A 25,428-nucleotide genomic window follows, 5' to 3' on the forward strand; every position below is an offset into this window, starting at 1 on the left:
TGTTTGAAATGAATATGTGTATGTGTCAGGCTGTTTTCAGATAGAGTATACGCCAGGGAAAGGATTTTTTTTTTTCTTTTTTAGTGTTGAAGATGCTTTCTTGACATGTGCAAAACACAGGACGGTTGTTTGTCTGAAACAGAGAAGAACCTGCTGAGGGCTTTCGATAGAAATCGGATCATAGTTTTACTATCGCTATTGATTAAAATGTCATTTTAAGGAAAAAGCCATGAAATTTCATTTCTTGCTCCAATTTTTAACCATGAAAAAGTCTGATAGTGTGTTAGATATTGTTAAGAAAACAATCAGCATAAGGATCTATTAAACCTTGGAGACTAATCCTGAAAATTTGTGCGAATTGCTGATTTGTTTCAATAATCTCCAATATTTATCACTGGACATGTTATTGTAACTAATATTGAAACTGGTAAATTTTTTATATTTTTTCTCAGAATCTATAGATTTTCGTATGTGTATTGTTTTGTTGTTGCAAACTTAGAATATACGAGAATGTATTTCATTGTTATTGCTTATTTGCGTTGTTATAAATGCAGAAGAAGTTCAAAGGAAAAAAAACAGCAAATATCGTGTCAGTGTCAAATAATAAATTAAAAAACCTGCTTTTATGTGCTAGAAAAGAAATTGAATACTTACAAATTTTAACTCCTTTTATTAAATTTTATAACAGAAATTTAATCATAATTAGAAATAACGTAACAAGTAGAGTCATATAAACTTCCTTTTCATGCATAGGTCCATAAATCCTATTACACATTTTCATCACTCTTTAAGTTGTAGGCGTTTTACCAGTAATGGTGATAATCTGAGTTGAAATACATCTTTTTCTACATTTCTAATGTTTTTGTGAATAGTTATATTGCACAGGTTTTCTAGGGTAAGACACTGCTTCGATTCATATACACAGTCCAGTCACATTAATGTGACCATCTGTCAAAAGCCAGAATAACCACCTTTCGCAGAGCGGACTGCTGCGAGACGTGCAGGAAGAGAGTCACATAGGTCCCTGAAGGTGTTCTCTGGGATGTTGAGCCATGCCGACTCTAATGCCGTGGCCAGCTGCGCTAGATTACGTGGTTGAGGATCCATGGTGCGAACAACTCGATCGAGATGGTCCCACAGATGCTCGATTGGGTTTAAGTCAGGTGAGTTTGCTGGCCAGGGGAGGACGGTAAACTCATCCTGGTGCTCTTCGAACCACGCACGTACTCTGGCAGCTGTATGGCACTTCGCATTGTCCTGCTGGAAGATGCCATCATCCTGAGGAAAAACAATGCGCATGTAGGGGTGAACATGGTCCGCAAGGACAGATGCGTACTTGTATTGATCCATTGTGCCTTCCACAATGATCAGTGAACCTAGAGAATGCCAGGAAAACATTCCCCAGACCATAATGCTGCCGCCTTCAGCTTGGACCGTTCCGGCAATGGTTGCAGGGTGGTTCCTTTCAGAGGTTTCACGCCTTATACGCCAACGTCCATCTGTCCGATGGAGCATAAAACGCGATTCATCCGAAAACGCAACCTGTCGCCACTCAGTGGACGTCCAGCTGCTGTACTGGCGTGCAAATTCTAGCCTTCGCCGTCGATGAACAGCAGTCAGCATAGGTGCACGAACCATGCGTCTGCTTCGGAGGCCCAGACGCAGCAATGTTCGCTGAATAGTACTTTGGGAGACACTTTTGGTAGCCCCTTGGTTCATTTTGGTGGTCAGTTGCTCAACGGTAACCCGTCTATCTGCCCGAACGCATCTCCGCAACCGTCGTTCGCCTCTGTCATCTATGGCCCGTGGTGCACCACATTTGCCACGTCGCTGATTTTGGACAGTCCCATTTTGCCATGCACGGTACACTTTTACCACAGCGGCACGCGAACAGTTCATAAACTCAGCCGTTTCGGAAATGCTTCCACCCTTGGCCCGAAAGCCAATGATCATGCCCTTTTGGAAGTCGGATAAATCGCTTCATTTCTGCATTACGCCAACGATTGAAATGTTTTCCGAAGCCCTCACACACCCTTTATATACGCTCAACTGCACTGTGCTGCCACCTGCCTTCTGTGATTGGTTATTTAACTCTGACATGGAAAGTACGTGGTGGTTACATTAATGTGACTGGACTGTGTATAACATAAGTTAATAGCTTAATATTTTTTTTATTTAACTCTTCTGAACTTTTCCACCTTTCAAAAATAGTTTCTCAGTCCTGGGCCCGGAAATTATAAGTAAATCAACTAGTCTCAGGCTTGTAATTTTGCACGCATAGTAGATTGGAGTAAAGCCATAAACTTCACGTCTGTCGATGTCACTTCCAGAAATTAGCAGTTTTCAAACGAAAATTTCTTGTTTTGTCTTAACTGCAACATGCAAAGCTGTCTGACCCTCAGAATTGACTGCATTAACATCACATCCACGGTCTATCAACAGATCTATAAATGAATAAGTTTGACATGCAGTTGAATTTGCTGCAGTTCCCTTTATCCAGGCAGAATTTTTTACAAGAGTTTTGAAGAGAGATTCTTTTACAGCAGCTATCAGTGGTGTTCCCAAAGCAGGACTGACATGGTTAATCTGTGAAAAAAGAAAAAAGAGGACATTAAAGTTTCAGAAAAATTAAAGTATTTGAATAACAAGAGTTACAAAACAGATCTCAAGCAGTTAATGAACCAAAAGTTTTTTAAAAATATTCTCTTCCTCTTACTTAACAAAGGCTTAATTACGAAAAATTTTTAGAAACTCCTGTATAAGAAATGTCCCGGAAAATAGTGACTTAAGCATTAAGAACATTATAAGAAATCTGTGATATCTTATATATATATATAGAGAGAGAGGTTTGGAAGGTTATAAGTAATTTTCAGATGGTGAAAATGTTTTGAATTTCAAAAGCTATGAAAATATGAAATAAACTGCAACGAAGATAATTAGGTAAATGACACTTTAATGAAATTAAAGTAATTCACTAGTAGTGATGCATACAAAAAAAAATTAACCTTAACCCCAGGGGTGCTATTAGTTGTTCGAGTCACTTTTCAAGCTGTTGCCATCAATTGTTCTCGCTATGTATTACTTTTAAAGATATCAAATAATGTTAAAATAAAGAAGTTAGACATCCCATATGAGTGTATTCATGTATATTCCTCACACTGAGGGAAAACGGCGCCACATAGAGTTCGGAAATTTTGAATGCATGCCGTCCTCCACATGAACATGTGCACCTGGAAGCCCGAATTTCCAATTTGTTTTTGATTTATTTCTTATTTTGCTAAAGTTTAATGAATTTTTTTATTTTATTAACACACGTAGAGATCTGAAAGCGAGCACTGGTAATAACAATTGGAAATAAAATATTTCTATCTTCAGGCCACGAGACTGCCATTCGGAAAAAGGTAACATATGTTTCAGTTTTAATTAAGAAACTATTCGAAAGCAATGTATTTGGCAGTGCCGAAAATGAAATACTTTTATTTTCCATGCGCCAAGTTGTTGACATTTCAGATATTTAACCTTCAAATTTAATTAGAAAGATTATTCGGTAACAAACTAAGCGATTTAAAAGCAATCAACACAGTCTTAATAATATGTCTACTTTTTAATTCGATTGATTTAAATAAAAATGCATTAAAATCATAAGAACTATTAATAATTAGAAATACTTAAGTACTTTTATGAAATTACAGTCACTGGACTCAAATGTAATTATTATATACTTTTTCTTTTAATAACTATTTTAGGTGGCTGGCCGAGCAGGCGACTAGTACTTCAAGAAACAATATAGCGAAGATAAAAATCTAAAAAAATATCTATATATATGTATGTATAGATATATATGTTCTATATATCTATACATAGATATATAGAACCCATATAGATATGTATGTATAGATGATATGTTCATATATATGTATGTATAAATCATCACCACTTAACACTGTACCAGGAATTCTTAGCAAGGCATCACTTAATGCTCTATCAGAAATTCTTAAGATATGCTGCTTATACATATTTTGTAATTTTTCTGTTGAATTTTATGCTACGAAAAACGTGATATTTTCGAAATTCAAAAGAGGACGCCAATCGTTGGCATAACGGTAGGTTGGTGTTTCCAGTTCTCTCTTAGTTTTTATATATATTTTATAATTACATTTTATTTACGCTTATTTAAGCCTAATAAGCCAAAATATGCTTAATTATTATTCTTTTCCTTTACTGGACATTAAATTTATACATAACGATTTGTTTTTGCACATTTTCATTACATTTTGGAATCAAATCTGTTGAGGAGAGATTCCGAATTTTCGGATGAACTGTTAAAATTTAGAATTTAGAATGGTTCATCAGCTAGTTCTGGACTAACAGAAACGCAACGATTTTCCAAGGGAAGAGTGGTTCAACTGAATCTGATCTACCTCCTCTTGTTGATAGTACGGACAATAAGTACAATAAGTACGGACAAGGACTCAGGTTTCTGCGATGTGGGTTTCTTTTAATAATACTGTGATAGTTACTAGTAGTTTATTGAAGAACACTTCTAATTTGTTATGTTCATATTGTAACTGCATCTTTACAGAAATTACATTACTCACATACTTTTCCACTGTTCATTTTTTGGGGATAAAGTTATTAAATGAGGAGAAGAAATATGCGAGGAAATACGGTACATTCAAGTAGCAAGCTGGAATAAGTTATCTTTGCAGTTTCGGCATAAACAGTCCCTGCTCTATTAGCCATTTGTGTAAATTTATGACAAACTTTTGCTGTACTGACATTCTTTTAGGAACTTGCGTGTTAAAGGACTAAACACCAAAATTCGTCCCTCCCCCCCCAAAAACGCGAAAATTTGCTAACTTTAACCTTATAATAGAAATTAATAGGTACTGAAATCGCATGATGTTGCCAAGTTTTTAACAACACCCATAAACGGCGGTTTTAAGAATAGAGATTCCCCCCCCCTCCACAGTGCATATAGCTCGATCATGAATCTGGGAGATCTATCAAACAATGAAGGAATTAGTTACTTACAAGGTTACAATATATTGCTGACTAACCATTGATGTTCCAAATATCACGAAATTAAATTTTATTCGAGTCAATCGAATGGCATATGGGGGCGATGTTTGAAAGACATGGAGTAGGTAAGAACACAAGTCGGCATTTGCTTGCAAATAGATTGCCATTTATTGCTGCCATCAGATTCATTTACCAAAGGAAAAAAACATCAATAAAATTTTGCTTAAAGAACTCAACCTGACTGTTGCTGCAGTTACAAATTGGAACAATTATTTGAAAGAAATATTTATCTACCAGATTAAGAGTGATAAAAATAAAATAAATAGAAAAAAAAAAAAAAAAAAAAGATGGTCAAAGCATAATCGTAGAATCTCATGGATGGTTTTTTCTTCGACGGAAAAAAAGTTTACGTTGTCCGCGTTTTGCCGCCGGAATGGCGTTTCAGCAGAATTTGTCTTAAAACTACTGACACCTTTCTTGTCAGAGTGCACGTCCGGAAAGCCCTGACTGTGTTCAATGTAATCATACAAAAATATGTGAAAAGGAACAGCCAATTAATTTGGACTCCTTGGCCATATATAAAACAGGTAAATTTGCAAAACGGCGTTTATGAGCTTCTTAAAGTGAATTCATCTCTAAATACGTACGTTTTTATATTCCGAAGTTGACTGCGATACCATTTCCAATATCCTGAAAATTACTTAGCATTCAAAGTAAAAGTTAAGCTGAAATTATTCATAATATTAATGTGAAATACATGGGCGCATACACACGTTTTCAAACCTACTTCACTACAAAGCAAAAAGTATATATACATTTTTAATTTAATAAAATTAATTTATGTCTCACTATCTCAATTCACACAGTCATCTACAATTTGGATTTTCTATTTTTAAAATAACTGCTAACATAAGCTTTCTTTTCATGGCATGAAAACGGCTATTTTCTGGGAACAACTGTGTTTATATTGTCTTTGCTAACAACTGAAAACTCAGTATGATCAGCGCTATAGATTTATATAGACAATAGCTTTATAAAAGCCGGCTCATGGAATTCAAACAAGTCGTTCAGTTATGCAATAAAATAACTCTAAAGTCTTTACTATTTCTAAAATCCCTTAAGTTATTAGAATAATTTTTCGACCCAAAATCTTTACATGAAGTTTTTTGTAATTAGAATGAATAATATATTAGGATGTGCGGTATCGAAACTATTATTGTTTAAAGATGTTTATCATTCTGACACAATATCACCCATATAATCAAATAAGCTTTCCATAATGGTTCCCCGTAAGTATGTCAAAAGTGATTACATCAATTTCTTTCAATATAGGGTATCATTCGAAATACTTTACCCCAAAATTGTATAGTATCAAGTTTTTCTTTTCTATGTACGACAAAAAGCAAAACTAACGTTTTTGTACAAGACAAATTTAGTTTTATCTAACAAGAAGTTTGATATCTCATTGAACTTTATATAGAGTAAACATTATTGAATCTGAATGATATATTTGATATGAAAAAAAAAAATTAAAGACTTCCTTTTGCGAATTTACTGATTACAGGGTGTACATTTATAAAATCCGGAAATTCGGGATTTTAGAAAGCAAAAAAATCAAAGTTTCCATTATGTCCGGATTACAATTACCCTTGTAATATTATTATATTAACATTATACATGATTTTTTGCCATGTCAAATAAAGTAAAGACAGAATGTTTCATGGGCATTAACCTATTTTTACTTAAAATACACGCAAATAAGCTACTAGGTTACTAAGTGAAAAAAATTTAATTTCTAATCATTACCGATTATTAATATTTATTTGCGAATATCACGAAAAATCATGCAAGTTAAATTTTTTTTCTTTATTTCATTGCATATTGCTTTTAATAAAAATGTACCAACAATTAAGTTTTGAAAGTTGACCGTCATTTAATTTAAAAAATTTAACATAAAATTCCCGAATTTAAGAATTATGTTTGAAATATATGAAAAGAAATTCATTTCAAATTAGCCAAAGCATTCTTTCCTATGAAATGAATTCATGAAGGATTTTGAGTATAATTTCATTAGAAGATAAAGGTTATAAATATTTCCCTGAGATTTAAACAAGATATTTTTAATGTAATAACGACATAAATGCACTCAGTGTTCCCACGATGGTACAATACTCTGCTGTGTATTCTTTGCCCTGTAGAAGCATTTTATGACAGTTTCATAAAAGAAGTTCGACATGCATAATTTCATCAAAGTAGATAGTATTCAACAGCTTTACATTTAATGTTTCAGATTAATTTCATTAGTTTCTATATTTTTGGTTAAAAATAAGAAATTCTTGAACTGTTGAAATTTGTGCCACAAAAATAGGACTAGGCATTAATATGAAAACATACTTTTTATTAGTTAAAAAATAGATTGTAGTAGTTTTGATTTGCATTAGATTTATATGTCAAAAAGTAAATTTTGAATTGGGTAGTGATCTCCGGAATAAGACATATATTGTTTAAAAATTAATATTTAATATTTATCATTTAAAAACAATGATTTTATTTTGTTACTTACGTTTGCACCTGCGTCTGAAAGCAGAGAAGCAATTGGCGTTGCATATTCTTCGACATTAAATACAGCATTCAGTAGAGGTCCATCTCGTGAGGTTTTTGCAGTAACACTACTTCCTTGTGATAAGAGTAACTGAACAACTTCTGGAGTACTGTATTTACAAGCATTATCCAAAGGAGTAATTCCGCAAATATCACCGAGGTCAAGAATGTATGCTGGCGATTTCTCAGTTAAGAACTTTATCATTTCTGAAAAACAATGAATTCTTCAGCTTTAAGCACACAGTGAAATGGAAAACAAGAATTTGATTATAGATGTTGGTTACATATGGGATTCGGATTCTTTTTTATGGATTAGCAACATAAAACTTAGAATGAAATTACGGAGTAGAAATATAACATATTTGTGGAGTAATGCTCTCTCTCTCTGTTTTCCACAAAAAGTGCTCATAAATATTTTATAAATATAAATATTCTCAGTTTGTGCAATTAAAATGACTTGTTGAGAGAATTCTGTAAGAGAAACTGCGATTTATGTGTTCAATTAGAAATACCACAAAATTCACCGGGATTTGAACCTTGGTCGAATAAATATAGTGTAGAGATCTTACCGTTTAGCTTATGGTCTTTCTGTCTGTGAGTTTGAGGAATAAAGAGAGTTTTCATAGCTATAAAAAAGGCCCACCAGCGGCCGAACAGTAAAGTCGCTGAACACTGGTAGTTCAGTCCGAGGTTCGAATCCCGCGAACGGGCTGGCTGCATGGGTGTTTTCGTGGTTTTCCCTATGTGTAACGTGTATACGAGCCAGTTTCCTTTAGGAAGGCATCCCTCCCCTTAGGCAGATAGCCCTAGTGTGCTTTGCCATAATTAAATACACAAAACAAAACACCAAAAACATAGCTATAAAATTACTTTTTTTTGAAAGATGAAGGGCATACTTCCTTTATAGAAGAATGAACCTTATTATAATTTCCCTAATATTTCTGATTTCTCATTTCGTATTTTCTGATAGAGAAATTTTCTTATAATTCATCCATATTTAAATCCGTTACTTGCAAATTGGTAATAAGATTAAGTAAACTGCAATTTCCTATCGATGTTAAATGTGTAAAGCATTTAATGTTGATCGACCAGTTTTTTTTCTTTATGTTCAGAATCTGTACTATCACTTCTCTCTTTTTGTTTGTCGTCATGATCACGCCGGTGTAGGTTAAGAACCCACTTGGCCGTTTAGTTATCTCAGCGTAGCCCTTGGCTAATAAAGGCTTAGATTTAGTGTCAATTTAAAATTATACTTTGAATTCACGCCATAAATATTAGCTGAGTTTAAAGCACCAGATGTAATTTTTTTCAGTATACTTTGTTTTTAAATAACGGGCCTTTTATACCCTCTATACGTTTCTGTTTGCTTATCTGGACATGATGATATGTTGCTTAATTCTAAGTAGGAGTCTTGACTTAGCGTATGCTACCAAAAGACGAGATGCTTTACAAAAGTAATAATAATAGTATAACAGTTCATAAATTTCGTTAACAATTCATTGACCACTGTGTTAATTAAGAATTCGGTACATTAATTGTTCTTCTAAAATGCAAGTTATTTCGCAAGGTAAATGAAAAAAATGCAAACATATCCAAAATATTTTTAACATTACCTAAAGACTTTTTCTTAAAAGCCTTATGCAGAGCTGTTCCCCGGCTTGGGTCTACGCTTGTAAGTTCAGCTCCCTTTTCTAGAAGCAATCTTGCTAACTCAAAATCAGAAATCTTGGCCGCCAGATGAAGCAGAATATTCTCTAATCTATCCTCATAATTAAATTTCCAAAAATGTGAACGTAAGGATTCTGAAACTAAAATTTGCCTGTGAGGTCAGGTATTATTTATTAAAACTGTTTTAAAGAATTTCTAATCAAATTACAATGCATAACCATTATTGAAATCTCTGTATGGATCTTTTATATAAATATTATCTACTAAAACATATAAAATTATGAACACAAAATACTCATGCTTAACGGAAACGATTTGAGAGGCAGAATTTTTAATTTTCTGTCCAGTATTGTCGTTCTCTTAACACAAAATCAACTAATGGAATATTTTTATAAAACTCTAAATGTCAGCGGTTCCTTATGCTTCATTATATTACGTACAAAAGTTAATTTTCTTTTAACTTACCTTTAAAAGGAAATTTATTCCATTTTAGAGACACACTCTTTTCAGCCCAAAAAAGCTAATAGACTCGAAAAGCGATTCGCGTATTTCACTTTAATGCGTTGTTTCACCTTTCATTCGAGTCTCTTGCAATTAGCGAAAATATAAGATATTTACCTTTCAAATTTGATTAATAAGCTTAATATATTTGAAAGTTATAGAACAATAACAGTTGTTAAGAACAATGTATATATATTTTTTTTACATTTGAAACAATCACTTTAATAAAAAACACATTTAATTCATGATATATCTATTTAAAAAGATTAAATATTTTTACAGAATCATGTTATGTATTTTTTTTTTTTTTTTTTACTTTCCCAATATAATTTTTCACCTTAACGCGTTGTTTCACTTTTTTATTCGAGACTTACACCATTCTGAAAAGTGTATTTTTCACGTTTAATCTGTCTGTTATAAATAAAGAAACTAATTGAAAACAACAGATGCACTTCCTAAAATATTACTTTTTACTTCTTAAATTAATTGGTTTAAATTAAAATGCATTTAATATGATATATCCCAATGATATATTTAATTAAAAGCATGATAGATCTAATTAAAAACATTAAATATTTTTACAGATTTAGGTTACATAGTTTTCACTTTTTAAATGTACTGAAGATTTACAACATTACTATGTTAGTATAAATGGATATTCATTAAATATGCCAAGATTTTTTCCAATGTTTTAAAAAGAAAAATATGAAAGAAAAAGACACTTCGTATTACAAGTTCTTCACTGAAATCAAACTTTATCTGATTCTTAATGAAAAACAAGTTTAACAATACAGTTTTTAAAAATAAACTTAAATTTACTAAAAAGATAAAAGAAAAATTTAATTAATGAAAGCGAAGAGTTAAAATTCTTGAGATCATCATTTCAATTTTTCAAAAAAATTGGGCAAAAAGTATTTTAGCAACAGTTCAACTTTTTTTTACAATTTTCCAAAATACGTTTAGTGAGTGAGTGAATGAAATTATTGGCGCAAAACCAAAGATGATTACAATGCGCCAAACACGAGGTAGGATGATCTAAATTAATGAAATCAAAACAATTTATTAGTTAATAAAAAAAAGGTAGAAAAATGTACCAAATCCAGAGTCATATAAAAACAAGTTAAAAAGCACACATTAAAATACAATACACAATCCTTCAAAACAAATTACATTAGGTAATAAAAGCCAGTCTCTTTTAGATAATAAAATAAATCACTATTGGCCTCTTTTCCTATTAAATGGTCGAGAGGTAAGTCACATCTATTAAAATATGGACACTCAATTAACATATGACGGACAGATAAAAAAACATTACAATTCAAACAAACAGGCTCATTCTCAGCCTTCGGCCCACCAGCGGCCGAGCGGCAACGTCGCTGAACACTGGTAGTTCGGTCCGAATCTCGCGAACGGGCTGCCTGCATGGGTGATTTCATGTTTTTCTCCTTGTTTAACGTGTATACGAGTCGAGTTTCCCTTAGAAAGTCCGTCATGAAGGCATTCCTCCGTTAAGGCAGATAGCCCAGAGTGCTTTGCCGTAATCTAATAAACCAAACCATTCTCTCAGCCTTCAAAAGGTAACTATGTGTCACTCTAGTCTGACCAATTTTGAGGCGAGTCAAAAGAACTTTCTCCGTACGATTTCCAGTAAAATCCCAATGTTCAATTCTAGACTTAACATTTCTCAAGTTGTTGTGCAGCTTAACGTCCAAAAGTTGCAGCCATTTTTTTTCGAATCTTCTATTTAATGGCACAACAGATGTCTTTAAAAGGGATGAAACGATTGGACAGTTCAACAGCAGATTTCGCTGGAATATCTGCCAGCTCATTTCCCTTTATTCCCGCATGCCCTGGAACCCAGCAGTACAAGATTTCATATCCTCGACTCGTTAAGTTTGTAGAGACATTAGGTATTTTTTGGAAGCAGGAGAAATGAAAAAAATGCAGCGCCTTCGCCGGGAATCGAACCACGGACCTCTGGAATACCGACCCAGCTTGAAGAGCGAAGGAATCATCACGAAGGCGCGCTAGGAAGCGGGAGAAATACCTTATATACTCCCCCTTTTAAAGGGCGACTGGGGTTTTTAGGGGACCCAATCGCCAAATCCTGGGTGAGGAGAATCATCATCCAACACTTTTTTAGTTCGAGCGCCACTGTAGAGACATTACGATATTTTCGGAAGCAGGCAAGATGAAAAATGAGCAAACGCCTTCGCCGGGAATCGAACCACGGACCTCTGGAATACCGGCCCAGCCAGCAGACCGCTACACCACGAAGTCACGCTAGGAAAGCGGGAGAAATACCTTATACGTTTATATGAATCTTGAGAACATCCAATACTACATGATTCTGAGTGTTGGGAAAAGCTTCCAACGATTTAAGAGCACTATACGAGTCTGCATAAACTACGAACTTTTTGCGGCAGAGCTTTGAGATATACAAAAGACCTGTATATATTGCAGTTAGTTCAGATGTTAAGACTGAGAAAGTATGGTGCAAGCATCTGCCCTCTATGTGATCATCTACAAATGCCATCCCAACATGATCATTTGACTTGGATCCATCTGCATATATCGGATAACTGCTATATTTGTGCCTGTGCTCAGCGAAGAGTTGTCTGTAAATGATCTCGTTAGTGTTTCTCTTCACGTGATGGTTAAAAACATCAAGATGCTGGATTTGTGCACGTTCCCAAGGTGAGATTTCAAAATTCTGCACTGCTTGGGGACACATATCAGAGAAGGCGAACCACAATACTTTGAAATGGAATTATTTGAATTGAAATGGAAGATTAATTCAAGAATGAATATAGAGAAACACTGAAAATGGAATGTTGATTTATCTAAAAAAAGTTAAGCTTGTGCCCGTCAAGTCTACCAATACGTGATAAGAGTGATACCAAGTATACTGAAATTGCTCCAATCACTTCCATTTTTAACGGAAGCTTCCATTAGACATCAAGACGGGTTAGAAAGAAACTACTCGTAGCAAAATTTTGTGTTAATAAAACGCTGTTATGAACCTATAGCAAAAAAACATAATTTCAGTTTTAATGGTTCTTTTACAGTTATAAAACACGATAAAATTATGTGCAAATAGGCTAATATTACCTGGTAGAGTAGCATTCACTCGTAGGAGTAAATCCGGAGGATATAGTTGAACACGAGTATCCGTCACCAAAGGGAAGATACAATCCGCATAGGAATCCTGTTTCAAAATGCCTTTTATAGCTTCAGTATCATGATTCAGCAAAGCTTGCACTGCAGCATCAAAGTGATTTTGTTTTTCCTGCAAAGAAATGTCGTTTTTCCATTTACAATAATAATAAAAGATTTTTTTTAAAGAGAAGGGGGGAAAAAAAGAACTAGAAATGACTAACAAAACTAAATGTGAGGAAGGACAAATTTTATCTTACTTCCTGTTATTATTTTTCATAACCTATATTACATATAATAATTTTCGAAAATAAATTATAAATTTCCGACATATTTTTGACTATATCACTCATAAGAATTTTTTTAATTACCTAATCTAATTTTATTGTTAATAAACTAATTTGAAGTCATGAACTAATGAAATTTTTTCTTTCATATTTTAATGCGAAACTGAATAAAATGTTATTTCAACGCAGGACGGCGATCGGATGAGTTTACCTTAACAGTTGCTGAGCCAAAAGTTTTCGCATGATGCTAACATAGGCTCCTGTATCGATGGTCATACTGTATGGAACTATTTACACGTCCCATGATGAACAGTTCATTACTGCCTCTCATTGCAGAAATCTGTAGGTCTTTAAAGTGGAGCTTCTCGATATCCAATAAACGCTAGATGGCCACTAATTAGTTTGCCTCTTCTTTACCGGGAGCGTTCTTAGTTCCCATGCCATGCTCTGCAATTCCTTCGTACGTGACCTTCACTTCCACAATTTAGAGTGTCGGTTACTTGTCACTCCTTTTCCGTCCTGACAAGCAGTCAGTCGACCTTCTGGCTCCTGGACACAAGCAGCTCAGACTGGATGGTGGTTGCTTCCTGGATTGCCCCGAATTTTATGGCATACATTAAAGTGCTTTCTAAATCCTTGACATCTTCCATTCGCATTTCTGTATCTCAGAATCTCGATGCCATCGACGAAGTGCTGCAGGAACACGAATCCCCTTGTTTCTGACGGGCAGTCGGAAAAAGGTGATGAGGCAGCCTTTCAACGTACATGGCAAGCTCCTGCAGTGTTTCCGTGGGCAAGATTTTAACAGAAGCCTGCTATAGTCTTTTAAACACTTATTGCCGAAACGCAACTCCAGCGCGCCGGATACAGGTTCGAAATCTAATATCTTGGTTTTCGGGAAGATTTTGAAGGATATCTGTCAAGCTTTGGTGGGAAGGAAAAGTGCATAGACAAAGGGCAATTTTGTATTTCAGAGGAAAAAGTTTCGTGTACTTTATACGAATTTGAAAGCCCGGATAACAAAGATGGGACCCCCACCCCCCCAAAAAAAATAAGAAAAGCATAGGTCTATATTAAATTCTTCATAGAGAACAAATATTAAAAATAAATGATAAGAAAGATATTTTAAGGTCCTAACTTTAAATTTAGAGAGAAACAGAAAAGTAGAAAATAGTGTACTAGTGCATACGTCAATGAAAGTTAGATGTTAGAAGTTGAGCAGATTCTGTGTCTTCACACTGAATAATGTCTCCCAAGAGTGTGTAGTAAGCAAGTGTTGCGTTTTATAATGTGTTAAAGATGCTGAATAATAGAGATGGTAAATAAGATTAAATTAGAAAGACCGAAGTAAGAGAACTGAACAGTTGCAAAACCAGAGGCAAAAGAAGCTGAAAAACCTCTGATCAGGAATATGACGCTACGTAATTAAACGTAGTTGAGCTAGTTATAAGGCTAAAAATAGTTTCCAGAAATTACTGGAATGCATACACTGTTGAATTACATATAGGGGACGGACAGTGTTACAGTTATAGTTATACAATTACAGTATTAATTACAGTATCAATTACAGTTATACAGGAATTGGACCAAAATGTCGCTAAGTTTAGCGACTTTTGGCAATTTCTCACCAAACTTGGCGACAAAAATTAGTTACCAAATTTATCACTAGTTTGGTGATATTTCGCCAATTGAGCGAGATAACCATTTACCTCAATATTAACAGATTTTGCCGCTGCAATCTTATTTTTATGGCAGAGCTTCGTTCTCTCAAGCATTTCATGTTACATTATAAACAAGATAGCAATCTTTCCATGTAATTTCACTAAAATTATATACTACATACAAAATTCGTAAAAATACTTTTTGAATATTATGTACTTTTTAACTTTTGTATTTTTAAACTTTTCAAAGTATTAGATTGTAACCTGAAATTTTAGTTATTTATTTATTTTTAAAACTGAAGCAATGGAATATCCTAAAGAAAATTACAAGTATCCTTTTAATTTTCCTAATATTGCGGGTAAAAACATAACGATTTCAACATAATTAAAATATTTTTTTAATTTAGAGGAAATCACGCTATATTACTGTATTTTAGCTTTCGACTGAAATTAAAAAAAAAAATATGCAAATAAGAAGCTTTTAAATCATAGTATTGACACAAAAAGACTTGCAGAAAATCTTCGAATCTCTTTTTGATTGCATAAAAATTTTAATCAGGTTATTACATTTTTCGCTGAGATACGGTTTTACATTAGAAGCTCATGACTTTTGGCACTCAAAATCATGATATTATAATTTGCCCTTTTTTTTTTTTTTTTTTTGCTAATATAAGAATTTTTGCAATTACATTACTTGTTAAAATTTTTCGTACTGGAAAACCAATAAATAAAATTAAGCGGGCGAATAATAATCCAATTCTTTAATTAATGGAGTAAACTTCTACGTTTTAGATTAATTATTCATGAATATTACACTTTCTCATATAAAGTGTCTCGATAAAAAGAGGTATGAGAAATGTTATGTAGATGAAACATGACTTCAAAACCTTTTCTTTATGCAAAGGAAAATATACCGAATATAGGTCATAAATGTAAGGAAAGATATTAAACAAAATTAATTGCTTTTCTGAAAAATATTGGCCGCATTTTATTCACACTATAAAAATTGGTGTTGTTCTGAATTTTATGCAATGCATTACTGAATTTTAATATTAGCAGTAAATTAGATCACTGGTAAGGTTTATCCTAAGTTTATAGAAGTTATTTTTAAGCTCCTTTCCTATATCTCCTAATTTCAGTTTATTTTTCCTAACCAGAATGACTTTTCAGAATCGATTTTAATGCAAATAAAAAGGAGTAGTATTTAAGTCGAAGTTCCACTGACTTCGAGAGAGAGAATCAGAGTTTCTAAACAGCGCGCTTTTGCCTTTTGGCTACGTCTCTCTAAGTCTTTACTACGCTCGGCCCTATTACGTGCCGTTGATAGCTTCGCTGGCTAATTTAATATTTTAAGTCGACTACATAGAAATTGTGTTAGCTTCGGCTAAATCTCTTTAGTTAGTCATTAGTTAAGTTCTTATTTCTTATATTTTTTTAGTTTAAGCCCAAATGAAGGCTTTGTTGTACGTGCTGAGAAAGGGACCATCTGTACACCTTTAGTTTGAGCAATAAAGGGTAATTAACCCTTCTTGAGTTTAGGTTTCTGTTTCTGGACTTAAGCGATAATTCGCTTAGTAGTTGACTAGGTTCCTCCCCACTTAGTTAATAGATAAAAGAGGGGAACATCGCACACTGAATTTTAACATTAACAGTAAATTGCGGAACTCTTTCTGATATCATTACTGCTCGCTCACTTTTATCACATGCGTAAAATACTTAGAAATAGTGACCAACTGCGGATGAAATACTATAAGCTGAAATGTGATCTTTATGGACTGCGAACATTGATTTAGAACGCTTTGAACAAATTAAAATAACAAAAATAGAGCACTTTTATTTAACAACAAAGAGAACAGCGTTTAAAATATTTTGTTTTTTTTTTATCTTTATATAATTTTTATTCGTTTTTTATTCCATTCAATTTTGTATTTACTATAATTTTATTTATTACACATCATTTAAATATTAATTAACTTTTATTTACCGCTTTTTATATTATGTTAATTTTTAAAATAATCACTGCTTTATTATTTTTTCTATTTATTTCTTCCCGAACTTTCATAGGGCTATGCATTTCGAGTTGTACAATGTAATATTATACCATACTATATTATTATTTAATATTATATTAAATATATTGTAGGCAGAAAACCTTTGCCTTCAAACCTATTTTACAGTTTCAACATTTCCTCATGATATTAAGCAAAGACAATTTAGAAAAGAACCAGCCTAATATTTTCAATGAATGATTAACTATTACTAACCTAAATTTAAAATATTTCTTAGTTCCTAATTTAAGAAATATAAAAAAACTTTAACTGGCATTGTTAGTATGACGTACTTTACTGCCATAAACTGGCAGGCAGCAAGTTAAAAATGCCTTATTTTCAGGAGAATTATAACTAGGCTATATAGCTTATACTAAGTTACAAATTTCCACAAATGGGGTATACAATTTTTAGAAAACATTCTTAACACTATAAATGAGATTCCTAAAAATAAAAAAATAACTTTTAATACAGTAAAGAAGTTGCCAATAAAATTCTCCACATCTTTGAATACCAAATTCGATGCACCGAGGAAATTACCGAGAACGTATTCACTGATGAAAATCATCTTATGCTACTTAATACTAACAAAGTTTTCTTTACAAAACTTATAGACTAACCGTCCAAAATATTTCTTTGCTCATTAATGTTGTGACATGAGGAACAAAATACAGTGTACGCTCGTTAATTTGAACTCAAATGTTCTCAGAAAAGAATTCGAATTATGCGATGTTAAGAGAAAAATATAACTTGAAAAGTGTATCACTATAGAAGAAAAATCTCCTAATATATATAACACTAGAAAATATACTATCTAAAATTAAACATATTAAAAAGCAATAAAGACATAACTGTAATCATGCAATGAAGCAGAATATAAGCAGTAAAAAAAAAACTTTAATGAAAAATATGAGTTATAATTTTTGGGACAAACTGTAAAATGGATGTTTGGATTTGTTTATTAAGGCTACATTTTTCAGCCAGCTTCTCTATTTGAAGTAAACATTTCAATTTATTTTCAGAGGAGGGTTCAATTTGAATAAATTCTTTCAGAGTTTTTATAGAGTACATTATGGATTGATCATTAGGGCTCTTAACAGTCTCGACATTCTCTTCTGGATCCAATAAGGTCTGTTTTCTAGATCTTCTCGGCTAGTTTTTATTATGTCATCGTCGCTGAGTTTTCCATAGACTTCCAAATATTCATCTATCCTTATATAATCAGGAAAAGTAATTTTATCATATTTAACTTTTTTGAATTCAGGAAAAGCTGTATTAATATTGTCACATTGTTCGATATGATTATTCATTCAGCGTGCATTAATTTAGCATGACGAAAGCAGTTATTATTTGTGCTTTCTTGAACAGCATTCCATGCGGCGTATGGATTAATTATAGCTGTCAGCAGAGTAATGTCGTAGTTTTCACCGCAATCTAAAGAAAAAGTGATTTGTTGTAAGTTTTCACCGCAATCTAAAGAAAAAGTGATTTATTGTAAGTCTCTTACAATAAATTGTTTTAAGATTCTGACTGATTTCTTGATCCATTGGTTATAGCTTCGCAGCTGTGTTTGGCGGTAAATATTCAAATTGTATGGAATTCAGTTTTGGATGGTTATTGTGGTAGGTTGCGTTAGCCACAAACGCTTTTCCCTCGAATACTGGTTATCTACTCCTTTTAACCAGTGCCGAAGATGTCTCGTATCATCCCCGCTTTTGTATCCGATACATAATCAACTGTCAGTGTTCAAATTCCTTTAACACACAGTGAATACTTGGACTTTCAAATCACAGATAATTTAAGCTTTTCGCTCCCACTCACATTAGCACAAGCTAAAGCTGTAATCCTCTGTTTAGTGCTTTTATCTCTTACGCAAGCATCCCCTTTAAAATGCAATGTCTTGTTTAGCAAGAGTTTATAAAAAAAATGCAGCTTGGTCCCCATTAAAAATATATTTCGGCAGATAAGTAGACAAAAGCCCTGGCAGTTTCCTACCGAAATTAGTGCATACGTCTTCGTTTACATCGCAGCTCTGGTCACATATAGTTTGATAAGAATTGTTGTGTCTTGACGTAAATCGAGAGAGATATTCACCACTGCATTTAATAATCAATATCCATTCCAGTTGCCAATTCATCAGCCAGCCTTCATCTGAAATAGGGGTCCATTTATCGAAAAATTCCGAGATCTAGCTTCCTCGAACCAAAAAGTGTAGAGCTTTCTCTAGATCTTGTTGGGACATATTTCTCATGCGTTTCCTTCCTACAGCAAATTTAGATTTTTTTCAACGAATTTAGAATTGTTTCCTTGTTTTTCAAATAAGTTCACAATGTACTTTTTTTATTCCATGGTTAGAAAAAAATTATTATATTATTTATAGCTTCATTTTACATTCCCTACTTTCTTTAAAAATTCTATCTTTGTCTCCTAAGTTATTGTTTTGCACTTTCCACTCGTAGCTTTCCTGAATTTTTACAGGTATACAGCACACACGAAGAAAACCTAGAGCACATTAACTTGTTTGCGCTGCGGGTATAATTGATGCAACTCTCAAGAATCAGTTCTACAGTTGTTTTTTTTTTTTTTTTTTCCCTGAAATTCTAAGAAAATTGATAACAAATAAACAAATGATTCCACCTGCCCTGACACATTCATAAAGGGTTCTGAACGAATCCAAGCAAACAGGTTAGCCCAAGGAGCTTTTTTCGTTAAGTACCGATAAGAGGTAAACAGCAGGACAATATAGCCTCTAACGTTTAGCAGAAATGCAATAGTCTAGGAATGCAGGCATGCGTCTCTTTATGGTGTCCTTTCAAATGCGCCATAAAAAGGAGAATAACGTTCATTATGAAGGGGGTCAGTAAACGGGTTTGTTAGAGGTTATAATGGAAAATACACTGCAAAAGAAATATGTTTTTAGGTCTTGTGCTTTTATATTATAATAGTTTATTGCTTATCAATACAAAAGTGAGGTAATTCAAAAGATAAGCTTTTTAATAATATAGCGCATGGGGTCTCCAAACTACGGTACTAGGGCCGAATCTGGTTCACGAGCACTAATGATCTTGCCCGCCTGTGGTTTATTTAAAATAATTTTATAAAATTAAAAATCACAAATAACATATATATTAACTATTTTATGTAACGGCCAATCTAAAAATGCGTTGCCTGTCATGCACGTTCCTTATAAAAACATATTATAAACTTATTACCTCGAACTCCATTTCAAATATGAATATTTTCGTTGATATATGTTATCCGAAATTTTTACAGTAAAGAAATTGCAATACTTTCTTTACTTCGTGCAAGGAAGTAAAAAAGTGCAAGGAAGTAAATTTGTCCTTTTTTACAAGACAAAAGGTTTTGTGTGCTATCTTTCCTACTTTCATAGCAGTATTCTAGGTTGGTTCACAGAAATTTTCAGTAGTGATTTTATTTAAATCTTAATTTTTGTTTTTTATATTGTAGTTTATTTTGATTTTCGAGATTATTTTTCACACAAAACTTGGCCAAATTATGAAATACTTATGAATTTGCACCTGATCAAAATGTAAACAAAATGCGCTGATAAACTGAGACAACGGGGAGGTAAATTTATTAAAAAGTAAGGTACTTATTAAACCGAAGAAATCTCTAATATTCTGGGGCAAAACTATATTTTTTCAAATGTTTAAAATCAGCTTTAAGAAATTTATGTTAGGTGAAACTACATGAAAGTCTAAAAACAAGACACTTCGTAAGATCATAGCATATAGATCCAATCACAAAATTCTCAATGCCTTGTTTAAAAACATGTATGCTCTTCATCATAGTTGGAAACCTGTGGTATGATGAATTAACAGTATCTTGGCCCTCGAAGCTTCCTGAAAGAGCCAATATGATCCTCGGGCTGAAAAGTTTGAAGACCCGTGATATACTGCATAAACATCAATAAGAAAGTATTTATAACTAATTTTACTAATATTTTCTACAAATATCAACATTATTAATGCAATTAATGAAAACAATTTGAAACCAAAAGAGGATTTGCATTATTGAATTATAGTTAAGAATAATGGCCCCCATTGTTCTGAATAGTATTGAAATAATTAAAAGATTAAATCCGATAGTATCTAAAAATGGTTTTGCAGTCGAAAAAAATTAAAATATACTTCATTTTGATTCTAGTGGTGGCCCTGGTGGTGCCCGGTCCAAATCCTGGTGGTGATAAATTATCGTCCACCACCTTTTTAAGTTCGAGCGCCACTTGTAGAATCATTAGAGTTCATCTGAATGAGAAGACATGAAAAATACGCAATGCCCTCGTCGCGACTCGAACCCTGGACTTCTCCAATAGCGTCGAGTATGTGTCTGTTTACACCAGTAAGGCATGTGGAAAGGAGGGAGAAAATATCTTACAGAGCAAGTTCGGATTTTACATTCACTTAACATTCCCCTCAATACTGAGGGTTTTTTTTTTTTTTTTTTCAAATAAGTACGGTTAAGAAGCTATGTAATTTTAATTACATATCTCCGACTATTATTTATCGAAACAGTAGTTCTGGCTATGACTTAAAACTCAATATACAAATACTGAAAACTCAATATACTGCTGAATAAACTTTTCGAAAGGCAATTATCTATGTTTGATATTTAAAATCAAATTTTTTGCATTAAAATCACTTCAATGTATAGAGAATTTTGTTTCCAGTAATTAAGCATTTTGAATTTTATATTCACTTTCTCAAAGAATAGAAAATTATTATATTAAAGTAACAAAAAATGATCTAATATTAAATGACTTTGTAAAGGATGCAACTAATTTTTAGACTCCAAATTTACTTTCAATTAGAAATATCCGGCGTAATTAAACAACCGAGGGAAGTCAAACAACAAAAATCAGCGTTAATTTACAAAATTTTCACAGTTAAAAAATTCTCATCTCAACACACTAAAAGCCACACTCTTATTTTAGGAGATTATAAAAATTCTGTTATCTTTCCCTTCTTTCCATCAATTAGCTATAAAGTTGCACATATTTTGCAGAAATTTAACTTTCGGGTTGTTTACTCTCCCATCAATAAAATTCCAACTTCTATACTCAAGGACCCCATTCCGGATATGAATTCCTGGGGTATTTATAGGATTCCTTGCCAGTGCGGTTTAATTTACATTGGCCAAACTAAAAGAGCCTTAAAATTTCGCGTCAAAGAACATGAGGCATATGTTAGAAAAAAGGAAACACAGAAGTCTTCTGTTGCTCAACATTGTTGGTCCGAAAATCACACTTTCAATTTTTCTGCTGCCAAAATTATTCAAAAAACATCTTCCATTACTGTGAAAATTTTGTAAATTAACGCTGATTTTTGTTGTTTGACTTCTGAATTAGTATTTATTCGGCGTGTTATTGTGTCTTAACCGAGGGAACTTTAATTATTAGAGTCAGATATTATGATACTCATTCAAGCTATAGCTTTTCGTATTATGCAAGTATATTGTTTTAGTGCTGACCTTTATATTTACTGCAGGCAGCATTGCTTTTAAAATTTTTTGTATATTATTAGGATAGGATACATTTGCCTACCCCAAAACGTACTTTACTTTTGCTAACTAATATTCTCACTTTAAAGATAACCGAGTGTAATAGAAATTATGCGAATAAATTTATTAACAAACTAACAGATTACATCAGAGGACAAAAATATCTGACACTATTTCGTTCTGCTCAAAACTGCTTTTTATCATTTTTATCAATTGGAAAGAAAAGAAAATGCGGCTAGCCATTCCGCTCCCTTCAGATATTGAATATTAGACAAAATAATACTATAACCCTACGAGTTAAAATAAACACGTTTCTGAATCAATCTTTATCGAATATTGTACTGCTTTTCAAGAAATGCGAGAAGAACTACTCGCATTACTAAACTATAAGGAACTACATTTGCAGATCTCATTTTTATAAATATAAAAATATTTATAAACATTTAAAAATTAGGTAGTATTTCGTACGATCATCAAGAAGAGAGAAATACATTATGCATTGAAATTTAACACTGGCAACAGTAATTAACTTTAGGACACGTGCATTCTGTCGACATATTTCAGACCATGTGAATTCTTCATGCTTGTATTTCGAGGCAAAATCATTTTTCAAATATTTTTATGGAGCAGATATGGCAGACAAAATAAAAAGAATTGCTACATAATGAAGAATGTTGTTGCAAGCCTTGTATGCAAGGGATCCAGTGGAATATATGCAGGAGCGTATCTTGAACAATTACACTTTTTCCGTATTGAATAATTGCACATGTTTCAACTGGGTGATAAATACTGTTGAAATAATATCCGAATTAAGAGGGTTCTCCCACATATTTTAGACCAAATTTTCTCACATAAAAATTTAAAAAAATATAGTTCTATTCCCCCATGCATAATTTTTAACATTGGTAATTCCAAAATTTCCACCAACATGAAAACATATGAAAACAGTTTATCTTAAACATAGTAAAATAATTGATATAATTCATTTATTAACTGAAACTTCAGAATTCTAAACAACGAAAGTCATTTAAAAAGATTTCGGATCTTTATATAATAATATTTAAAGAATATTACAAATCGAGACTCGGGACCAATAATGTATGATCAAGTGCCTTTGCAATTCAAAAAAAATCGCGACAGCGAGAAAATTACAAGGTAACATCTACATTACAAAACACCTCATCAAATAATATACAGAATTTTCAAAACAAGTGAAAAATAAAAAGTGTATAATACAAAAATATTAATTTCAATTACCCAATATATAACAGATTTTTCACCATTTATAGTTTAGTGATATTGTCAGTGTCAGGCGTAAATTACGAAAACAAATTACATATATTATGCTGCTACTGATAAAACCATGTGGTCTATATACTATATTCCAAAATACGTGGTTATTTCATGCATATATTTTAATGCACAAACACACACTAGCTTTCTTAAGAAAACGCTAGAAAACTCGGTTAGTATTTATTTTCATCCATGCCAGGGAAAATAAAACATATTCCTGATTGACGAAAATATTTGTGCAAACCTCGTGCCAAGTGATATATATGCAATATGTATGCACGTAAAAATATTTAAAGCATACTGTGATTGAATAAGAACAAGAATTTCCACGTGGCGCAAATTTATAATAAGACCATGTCACAGCAAGTTTTCCACAGTTCTCAATTGTTGGTTTTAAAAAAAAAAAACTCTTAAATGCATGATTTTACATTCTATATCTTGATCTCCTGGACTGTAACTTCTTAGGCTACTAGGCTAAACACAAATATTTTGTTAAAATTAAGTTTGGCAATTAATTTCAATTTGCTTTTGAAATTTTGAAGAAAATTTAAATCATAAAAAAATTTTACACTTTTAAAGATTGCATCATTTTATTTTATCTTTAATTTATTATATTTATGTTCCATTTTATTAATTAATTTGTTGGTATTTATAACTTTGTAAACTTTTAGACGGTAACTGAAATTTTTAGGTTGCAATTTAAGCTATAAATTCAAAGAGAATAACTTTTGGAATATTCTAAAACATTTTCAAGGATTATAGGTACCTCATTTCGTTTTCGACTGATATTTAAAAAACATGAAAATTAGAAACTTGGGGGGAGAAAAAAAAAAAAAAAAAACCACACAGTAGCAATAAGCCTTCAAAGAGAGCTCTAAAATTATTTCTGTGATTATTTAAATATAGAAGAGTGGCCTTTCTGGCACTCAGACCCCGGATAATATAATATGCCTTTTATTCCATAATTTAACAGTTATCTTAATTATTACCATTTTTCGCTTGAAAAATTAATGGGGTGAATAAATTTCTATTTAATTAATTGACCACATAAATCTAGTACATGTCATGAAAATGAATGCAACACTTTCTCCTATAAAATTCGCTGAATAAGAAAAGACGTGAATATTTAATAATAAAGATAGCTATAGCAGAACTCATATTTGAAAACTCAAAGTGACAGCCAGTTTCTACACAGACATATATATTTTACTAATAAAATGTAACATATAAAAACATACCATACTGAATATTTTCTGTAAAAATCTTTTTAGAAGTTCCTAATGCCACTCTTCAAATCCGAGGCACGACTCAGGCGAAAGCAGTTCGCAATAAACGGGCCCCCGCGCGGTTTCGCTATCCCTGATTAATATGTGATGGCGATTTTCGAGCTTTCTATTTACCATAGCATAGGTAGTTCCTAAAAAAGAGAACAGTGTATGATAATAGAAACAAGATTAGCATGGGTAGGGGCAGATAACATGCCCAGACGAAAAATGCATAACTGAAAATGTCTTCTGGAATAAGTCACGGAGGAAAAGTTACCGAGGCACGAGATAAATTGCAAAAAAGGTACTTCGCGCAAACTACTACTCGCAAGAAGGAGAGAGATCTAAGAGATTTTCTTTCAATTCAAATTCCCATCAGAAGCGGTCACGTTACAGTACGCATGTG

At 32.7% G+C, this 25,428-nt stretch overlaps 1 protein-coding gene across 2 annotated transcripts; it reads right to left on the reverse strand.

The window, feature by feature from the left end:
• Positions 1 to 2,336: 2,336 nt before the first annotated feature.
• Positions 2,337 to 25,428, reverse strand: LOC118204534 (transient receptor potential cation channel subfamily A member 1-like). Of its 2 annotated transcripts, XM_035376845.2 has the most exons (6): positions 25,300 to 25,409; positions 24,996 to 25,174; positions 12,904 to 13,081; positions 9,237 to 9,431; positions 7,586 to 7,830; positions 2,337 to 2,586 (listed from the first exon to the last, which is right to left on the reverse strand). In XM_035376845.2, exons 2-6 carry the CDS (start codon positions 24,996 to 24,998, stop codon positions 2,344 to 2,346), a joined length of 864 nt encoding a protein of 287 aa, XP_035232736.1. In that variant the 5' UTR covers positions 24,999 to 25,174; positions 25,300 to 25,409; the 3' UTR covers positions 2,337 to 2,343. The 2 variants fall into 2 exon arrangements, with proteins under 2 accessions (XP_035232736.1, XP_035232735.1); XM_035376844.2 differs by having other exon boundaries at positions 24,996 to 25,428.

The sequence above is a fragment of the Stegodyphus dumicola genome, chromosome 4 (genome assembly GCF_044657685.1).
Source record: "Stegodyphus dumicola isolate Sdum_Otavi_A_Nest chromosome 4, ASM4465768v1".
NCBI classification, from domain to species: domain Eukaryota; kingdom Metazoa; phylum Arthropoda; class Arachnida; order Araneae; family Eresidae; genus Stegodyphus; species Stegodyphus dumicola.